Genomic DNA, 9816 nt, shown 5'->3' with positions numbered 1-9816 from the left:
ACGGGGCGGTAGTCGTTTAGCTCAGTTACCTTAGCTTTCTTGGGAACAGGAACAATGGTGGCCCTCTTGAAGCAGACTGGGATAGGGATTGATTGAATATGTCCGTAAACACACCAGCCAGCTGGTCTGCGCATGCTCGGAGGGCGCGGCTGAGGGCACGGCTGGGGATGCCGTCTGGGCCTGCAGCCTTGCGAGGGTCAACACGTTTAAATGTTTTACTCACCTCGGCTCACCTCGGCTGCAGTGAAGGATTATGTAGCACTTAGTCCAATGTTAGTTCCTTCAGCACTGATGCCCATAAGTATTCTTCCGTTGGGGCGTTGGTTTGGTAGGTCTGTTCATTCCACTCCTCCTCAGTCTTCCTGTAGGTTGGTTCTTGTTTAATGCCCAGTACTTGTAGTTCCCGTGCATTTGGCTCCCTCTGCTGGTCGCATGCTGTTGTGGCAGTTTCTTCTTTTATTCCCCAGTCAATAGTTGTTATTAGAGCCCATAAATGTGGCTCTGGATCTGGACCGGGCACTGAGGGAGGGGTCTGATCTGTTTTGGCTTTTGCCACATGAGTGAGTGTGTTTGTGTGTGAACACTAATAAACTGATATAGTAAGCCTTAGATTGAGAAATAAATAATACATTAATGTAAATTAAGATTGTTTCATGCTTTAGCTTTTTTGTGTTTTATACCTTATTGATAAAACAGTTTAAATGCTCATTAGTAAATGGTACTAAATTAGGATTGCAGGACATGGTGAGTCAGTGGCCATTTCAACTACCACTTAACGTCCACGCTGCCACTTGTTGTAAACGGATGGAGAATGGGGCTAGGGGAATTCATGTACATTGTTTGTTTACACTGACATTGTTAACAAACATTGTCATAAAATAACAGTATATTTTGTGTTATGATGGGATATGACAGTTGTGACAACCTGAATTTCACATGATCCTATGAGAAGTTACTGTGATAACATGTGACAACATCTAAAAGCAACATAAGATCAAATTAAACTACACAAGTGAAAATATTTGACAACATGTGAAAACATGATCTCATGTGAAGTAAATGTGACATGGAGATGCAACATTTCACAATGTAAAATGAAACTACACATGACAACATTTTCACATGTAAAAGAGTAAATTAGATTTTCACATGTGAAAGTTGTGCAATTCACGGTTACTTGAATCAGCCACATGAGGTTAAAGAGTCAATGTTGTGTGTTATTCACCACGGTGTCCGTGTAGCTTTACCATTTAAGTCCAACGCTCTAACCACTAGGCTGCACCTTTAAATTAAAGTACAGGACAGATTTGGTCATCAGTAACCTGAATATGGCATGTTGTTATTTATTTCATGCTAATATTTGTGCAATGTGACTTTCTTTGTTGTAGTGCTGAATACACACATCAACTCTGGACACTCTGAAGATGATGATGGTAGATATTTGTTCTCTTCATCGACTCCATCTCTTAATGCTTCATCATATTTCTTTATTTGTGATTTTTAAAGTTGATTTTGTCTGGACATGTTTTGAGTGTCTCAAAATAACATGTGTAAGGGAATTGTATCATCCTGGTTTGATTTTGTGCAGGAGTGTCGAAGGCTGTTCTGACCATACACCCCAACAGCTCCCAGATATTCAGTGGAGAGTCTGTCACTCTCAGATGTGTCATACAGGGGGGAGGAGTCACTGACTAGAAATACACATGGAGAACCCCCAGTCCAGATCAATGCCTCCGTTCTTATAACCACTTGAAAGTGGGCCTCATTTAAATGATGCTGTTTAGTTGTTTTAAAAACACATGTTGTATGTTTCTGCAGCTCTGCTCAAAGCTACACTGACTGTAGAACCAAACCCTGTGTTCCCTGGAGAGACAGACGTGTTCAGAGTAACTGATTCTGACAGTATCTGGAACTATCAGTGGTACAAAGACAGGAAAGATAATTGTTACAGGAATTAAATTCCTCTGTTTTAATACCCAATTAAAATGAATCACTCTGTCAATTCATAAGAGTTTGTATGACCCTTATTTGTATAAAATGGACAGAGACCAGCCTTTGAAATCAACCAGATGCGTTTTTCTCGTGAGTACTGAACATGATACATTTTATCACAGGTTATAAACTGAAAATGACATCAGCGTTTTCTAAATGTTCTGTCTCTTCTTGACACTGGTAGAAAGGCTCTATAGTTCTCAAGCCTTCCCACCTCGCCTCGAGCCAAGGTCAGCCAGTGTAGATAAGCATTCTAGCCAGTCTGGCGATATAGTTCATTCATTTCTACCAAGGAACAGACAGTCATTGTTCTAATTCTTGATTATATTTACACACATTATATTCAGTACTAGGATTAAAAAGAAAATTCATACATATGCAGTAACATAATAGTATTCTGATTAGTACATATACAGTAACATAATAGTATTCTGATTAGTCAGTCCTGATTGAAATGTATACATAATTAGTCATTATTGATAAAAATTCCCTTAACAATAATGTACTACCCCAGTCTGTCAAACACACTATAACAGGAGACACCCTCACCATCAGCACTCGGCGATTCCGTTCTGTGCGCTTGTGTGGCCTACCATATTGCAGCCGTTGTTGCTCCTAGACGTTTCCACTTCACAATAACAGCACTTACAGTTGACTACAGTTAGCTCTAGCGTGGCAGAAATCTGACAAACTGACTTGTTAGACAGGTGGCATCCTATGACGGTGTCACATTGAAAGTCACTGAGCTCTTCAGTAAGGCCATTCTACTGCCAATGTTTGTCTATGGAGAGTGCATGGCTGCGTGCTTGATTTTATACACATGTCAGCAACGGGTGTGGCTGAAAAAGCCGAATCCACTAATTTGAAAGCGTGTCCACATACTTTTGCATATATAGTTTATATGTCTAAAATAATAGTTACCGTACTACTTACTGAAGTCAGATCATACTATGGAAAGATTGTTGCTCTGACTGCATTTGCCTTTATATACATTTATGTGAATTCTAACTGAATTGAGTCAACATATGTAAAATATACTTTTATCACAATGTTACAGCATCAGCTGAATTACAGACAGGTATCCAAATGTTTTGTACATTATTTTCACAGCTCTTCCCAAAACTACACTGACTGTGAAACCAAACCCTGCATTCACTGGAGAGACAGTCACTCTGATGTGTTCAGTTGGGTCTGACAGTAGATGGAGCTATAAGTGGTACAAAGACTGGAATTATAATGTAGTGTCCCAGTCTGTCAGACACACTATCACAGGAAACACCCTCACCATCAGTAGAGCTGCTGAGTCTGACCAGGGTCAGTACTGGTGTGAAGGGAACAGAGTGTCTCGACCCACATCTTCACAACTAAGTGATCCTGTCACTCTCACTGTAAAAGGTGAGTTACTTTGTGTTTTTGTCATAAAGATGGACACTATTTATATTGTGTCAGAATTCTTCGTTAAAGTATTGGGACAGTGTTGTTCTGTGAAGTCTCCAAACTCCAAAGCAAAAACAAACATATTGTTAAATAAGTTTAGTACAGAGTAATTGTTTATATACACACTGTATTTCTATTGAGAGGAGTCTGTCCTGTACACTGACTCCTAAATTTCATGTTTGAACATAAAGGAAAACATTTATATAGAGGTTTCATCTTTGTATCTGTGCCATTATAGTGTCTGTTACAACAACACAAGCAGCACATCTACATGTTAATGTTGCATGTGCCATAATCTACCAACTGTGTACAGAGGACCACCATGTGGGTTGTGGACACTTCAGGAAAAAGAGTAGAGTATTGAGATGTATAAACAACAGGGGGTTTCCAACCCTCCAAGACCCCAAACATTGACAAACATTTGACCAAAACACTACTACTACTACACACTTCTCTTCTGTACTGTACCCTGCTCTACTGAACTCTACTGTACTGTACCCTACTCTACTGACTCTACTGTACTGTACCCTACTCTATTGTACTGTACTGACTGTACCCTACTCTATTGTACTCTGCTGTACTGTCCCTACTCTATTGTACTCTACTGACTGTACAAACACTCTATTGTACAGCTGTACTGTACCCTACTCTATTGTAGTACTCTACTGAACTGTACCCTACTCTATTGTACTCTTATACTGTTCCCTACTCATATTGTACTCTGCTGTATGTACTCCTAACTATTGTACTCTACTGACTGTACCCTACTCTGTACTGTACTGTACTGACTGTACTGTACCCTACTCTACTGTGACCCTACTATTGTACTGTACTCTACTGAACTGTACCCTACTCTATTGCACTGTGCATCTGCTGTCTACAGTGCCCTACTCTTTGTCACTAGCTCTACTGAGTACCCACTCTATTGTACTGTGCTCTACTGAACTGTACCCTACTCTATTGTACTGTGCTCTTCTGAACTGTACTCTACTGTACTCTACATGTTTTGCACTGTGCTCTACTGAACTAGACCCTACTCTATTGTACTGTACTCTACTGAAGTGGAACCTACTCTATTGTACTGTGCTCATCTGAATTGTACCCTACTCTATTGTACTGTACTCTACTTTACTGTACCCTACACTACTGTAACCTACTATAATGTACTGTGCTCTACTGAACTATTGTACTCTATTGTACTCTACTGTACTGTACCCTACTCTATTGTACTGTGCTCTGCTCTACTATGCCCTACTCTATTGTACTGTGGTCTACTGAACTCTTCCCTATTCTAGTGTACTCTACTGTACTGTACCTGTACCTGCTCTATTGCACTGTCCCTACATGCATTGTAACATATCAGACCCTACTCCAGAGCTGGTCTTGCACTTGTCATCACCTTTACTGACATCCAGTACTACTATACAGTGCATGGTAAATTTAAATGTCAGTCTGTTGAAGGATCCCCTCCTATTGCACTGTGTTTCAAGTCACTGGTTTGGTACAGTCTACTGAGGTGGCTCTATTGACTCCACTGTACTGGCCCTACTCTATTGTAGGTTCCCTACTCTATTGTGCTCTGCTGTACTGTACCCTACTCAGTGTTGACTGGGCTGAGCTCTACTGTACTGTACCCTGCTCATTGTACTGTACTCCTACAGGCCACTGTGGAAACCAGTGCTCTTGTATGTAGTGTAGGAATGATACCCTAGCCTGAGGTACTGTGCTATACCTGTACTGTCACAGACTCCTGAACTGTACCCTATCTACTGTGCTCTTCTGTTACTCTGAACTGCCAGTGGAAGCCCTGCTGTTGCACTGCCTGTGACTGTCTCTATTGAACTGTGCCCTACTGAACTGACCCTGCTCTATTGTGGAACCAGGGTTGTAAGTGTACTGTTAGCTACTGCCAACTCAGTTGCAGTACTGTACCAACAGATGACTGCCTGGATTGTGCTGTGACACATGAACTGTACCCTACTCTATGTGTACTGTCAGCTGACTGTGAAGCTGTACCCTACGCACTTCTGTTACTCTGAGAACGTACTGTGACTGGACTATCCATATTGTTCTGTAGCTCTTGTTGCCCTACTCTATTGTAGTGTCAACTCTATGTCAGACCCTATAACAGGACACTTCTACTGTTGACTATTGTTCTGTCTCTGCCTTCTAGCTCTAGCTTGCTGAAATCTGTACAAACTGATATTGTTGTACAGACTCTATTGCACTGTACTCTAATTGAGTTTCACCTGGTGTCACTTGTACTGAAAGCTCTTTGTGTGTTGTCCTCTTCATGCATAGGCTATTGACTAAGTGACCATGTTTGTTATGGAGAGCCAAGTGCACTGGACCCTGTATATTGTACTGTGTCTAATGCTCTTACTGAACAGAGCCCTGCACTGAATGGTGCAGATTATTGCACTGTGATGAGGCTGATCTCTTAGCCATGGTTGTGAAACCTGTCATGGACGCTCCAATTTTGCACTGTTGCTCACAGACTTGCAAACTCTAAAATATCTTGGTTCAAATCGAATAGTTATGTGTACACTTGCTTTACAGTCAGCATCCACATGTACTATTGAAGTGTTGCTCATAGTTGAATATAACTAAATTCTAAACTGACTGTTAGTTTGGACTGTATTCAGAGACAGCATAGCTGTAAGCTGTAGGACTGGCACCCTCAAGACTGTTTTTGGATAGAAAGAAAACATTTACTGGTCTGTAGTTGTTGACATACTGAAATGGTGTCTGTTATTTTAACACAAGCAGGTATCTACATGTACATTTTTTGCAGTAGCACTGTGCATACTCTACTAAAACTGAGGACTGTACCCTACTCCCACTGTAGCCACTGTACTGTACCCTACTGTTGAGCTGCTGATTTGTAACCTACTCTATTGTACTGGTCTAAAGAACTGTAGTCAACATAGTGTCTATTGTACTTGCTTATCACAATGTTACAGCATTGTACTGAATTACTGAACTGTACCCTACACTGTTTTAAACTGTGTTTTTGTACCTTAGCTCTTTGTACAAAACTACTCTGACTGTGACCCTATTCACTGTACCCTAATCTCTGTGTTCAGTACTGACCCTACTCTATTCAGCAGTACAAAGGTGGCAATGTACTGTCCTACTCTATCAGTACTGCTACACTGTACTGTAGAAACTCTTTGTACTGGCTCAGAGTAGGAAAATGTAGACTGAACTGATGCCAGGTCCGCACTGGACTGAAGGGAACTATTGTACTCTACTATACTGAACTGCCCAACCCTGTTCTGTGACTCTGCAAAAGGTGAGTACTGTACCCTTTTCTATTGTACTGTGCTCTACTGACTGTACCTAGACAGTCTTCGTTAAAGGTATACATGTTGTTCTGTACAACCTCCAGAACTCCAAAGCATTGTACAAACATTTGTTAAATGAAGTTTGTACAGATAATTGTTGTACTGTACACACTGTATTTCTATTGAAGGAGTCTGTACCATGTACCGAGTACCCTAGTTCTACTGTTTGAACAAAAGGAAAACATACTGTGTCTCTGTACTGTACCCTATCTATTGTACTGTACTCTACTGTAAAGATGTACCCTACTCTATTGTACTGTACTGTACTGTGCCCTAAGGTGTACTGTACCAAAATGAAGGAGTCACTTCAGTAAAGAAGGAGGCACTTTGAGTGTAAAGGTACTCTATTTATACTTAAAGACCTACTGTACTGTGACCCTGCTCACTCTTGTACTGTACTATACTGTACCCTACTGTACTGTACTCTACTGAACTCTGTGCTGTACTGATATGTACCCTGCTCTATAACTCTACTGTACTGTACCCTACTCTATGGACTGTACTGTACCCTGGGTACTGATGTACTACTCTAGAAAAAGACTGTATGTACCCTACTTGTTGTACTCTACTGAACTGTACCCTACTCTATTGTACTGTACTCTACTGACTGTACCCTACTCTATTGTACTGTACTCTACTGAAATGTACCCTACTCTATTGTACTCTACTATACTGTGCCCTACTCTATTGTACTCTACTGACTGTACCCTACTCTATTGTACTCTGCTGTACTGTACCCTACTCTATTGTACTGTACTCTACTGAACTGTACCCTACTCTGTTGCACTGTGCTCTGCTCTACTGTGCCCTACTCTTTTGTACTATGCTCTACTGAATTGTACCCTACTCTATTGTACTGTGCTCTACTGAACTGTACCCTACTCTGTTGTACTGTGCTCCACTGTACTGTACCCTACTCTATTGTACTGTGCTCTTCTGAACTGTACTCTACTGTACTCTAATTGAATGTTTTGCACTGTGCTCTACTGAACTAGACCCTACTCTATTGTACTGTACTCTACTGAAGTGGAACCTACTCTATTGTACTGTGCTCAACTGAATTGTACCCTACTCTATTGTACTGTACCCTACTCTACTATACCCTACTCTATTGTACTGTACCCTACTCTATTGTACTGTACCCTACTCTACTGTACCCTACTCTATTGTACTGTGCTCTACTGAACTATACCCTACTCTATTGTACTGTACCCTACTCTATTGTACTGTACCCTACTCTATTGTACTGTACTACTCTATTGTACTGTACCCTACTCTATTGTACTGTGCTCTACTGAACTATACCCTACTCTATTGCACTGTCCTCTCCTTTACTGTACCCTACTCTATTGTACTGTGCTCTACTGAACTATACCCTACTCTATTGCACTGTCCTCTCCTTTACTGTACCTTACTCTATTGTACTGTGCTCTACTGAACTATACCCTACTCTATTGTACTGTACCCTACTCTATTGTACTGTGCTCTACTGAACTATACCCTACTCTATTGTACTGTACCTTACTCTATTATACCCTACTCTATTGTACTGTACTCTACTCTATTGCACTGTACCCTACTCTATTGGACTGTGCTCTACTGAACAATACCCTACTCTATTGCACTGTCATCTCCTTTACTGTACCCTACTCTATTGCACTGTACCCTAATCTACTGAACTGTTCCCTGCTCTATTGTATTGGTTATCTTATGCTTGTGTGCGGCTTCTCAGCCATGGAAACCCATATCATGAAGCTCCCAACGAACATTTATTGTGCTGAGTTTGCTTCTAGAGGCAGTTTGGAATGCAGTAGTTAGTGTTTCAATGGAGGACAGACAATCTTTACGCGCTCCGCACTTCAGCACTCGGCGGTCCCATTCTGTGCGCTTGTGTGGCCTACCATATTGCAGCCGTTGTTGCTCCTAGACGTTTCCACGTCACAATAACAGCACTTACAGTTCACCGGGTTAGCTCTATCATGGCAGAAATCTGACAAACTGAGTTGTTAGACAGGTGGCATCCTATGACGGGGTCACATTGAAAGTCACTGAGCTCTTCAGTAAGGCCATTCTACTGCCAATGTTTGTCTATGGAGATTGCATGGCTGTGTGCTTGATTTTATACTCATGTCAGCAACGGGTGTCGCTGAAAAAGCCGAATCCACTAATTTGAAATGGTGTCCACATACTTTTGCATATATAGTTTATATGTCTAAAATAATAGTTACTGTACTACTTACTGAAGTCAGATCTACTTTGGAAAGATTGTTGCTCTGACTGCATTTGTCTTTATATACATTTATGTGAATTCTAACTGAATTGAGTCAACATATGTAAAATATACTTTTATCACAATGTTACAGCATCAGCTGAATTACCAGACAGGTATCCAAATGTTTTGTACATTATTTTCACAGCTCTTCCCAAAACTACTCTGACTGTGAAGCCAAACCCTGCATTCACTGGAGAGAAGTCACTCTGATGTGTTCAGTGACGTCTGACAGTAGATGGAACTATCAGCAGTACAAAGACTGGAATTATAATGTAGTGTCCCAGTCTGTCAGACACACTATAACAGGAAACACCTTCACCATCAGTAGAGCTGCTGAGTCTGACCAGGGTCTCTACTGGTGTGAAGGGAACAGAGTGTCTCGACCCACATCTTCACAACTAAGTGATCCTGTCACTCTCACTGTAAAAGGTGAGTTACTTTGTGTTTTTGTCATAAAGATGGACACTATTTATATTGTGTCAGAATTCTTCGTTAAAGTATTGGGACAGTGTTGTTCTGTGAAGTCTCCAAACTCCAAAGCAAAAACAAACATATTGTTAAATAAGTTTAGTACAGAGTAATTGTTTATATACACACTGTATTTCTATTGAGAGGAGTCTGTCCTGTACACTGACTCCTAAATTTCATGTTTGAACATAAAGGAAAACATTTATATAGAGGTTTCATCTTTGTATCTGTGCCATTATGGTGTCTTGTTACAACACGAGCAGCACATCTACATGTTAATGTTGCATGTGCCATAATCTA

At 40.8% G+C, this 9816-nt stretch overlaps 1 protein-coding gene across 50 annotated transcripts in view; it reads left to right on the top strand.

Annotated features, from left to right (window-relative positions):
* Window positions 1-3106: 3106 nt before the first annotated feature.
* Window positions 3107-9816, top strand: part of LOC118368906 (hemicentin-2-like) — a 43342-nt gene continuing 36632 nt past the window's right edge. For all 50 annotated transcript variants that reach the window (XM_052497389.1, XM_052497392.1, XM_052497393.1 and 47 more), the window contains exon 1: window positions 3107-3387. In XM_052497389.1, coding sequence (XP_052353349.1) covers window positions 3168-3387 — 220 coding nt within the window. In that variant the 5' untranslated portion in view covers window positions 3107-3167. The remainder of the gene's footprint in view (window positions 3388-9816) is intronic.

This window comes from Oncorhynchus keta, chromosome 35, assembly GCF_023373465.1.
Source record: "Oncorhynchus keta strain PuntledgeMale-10-30-2019 chromosome 35, Oket_V2, whole genome shotgun sequence".
NCBI lineage: Eukaryota > Metazoa > Chordata > Actinopteri > Salmoniformes > Salmonidae > Oncorhynchus > Oncorhynchus keta.
The sequence above is the reverse complement of the archived record's forward strand: the minus strand, read 5'-3'. Positions and strand labels throughout refer to the sequence as shown.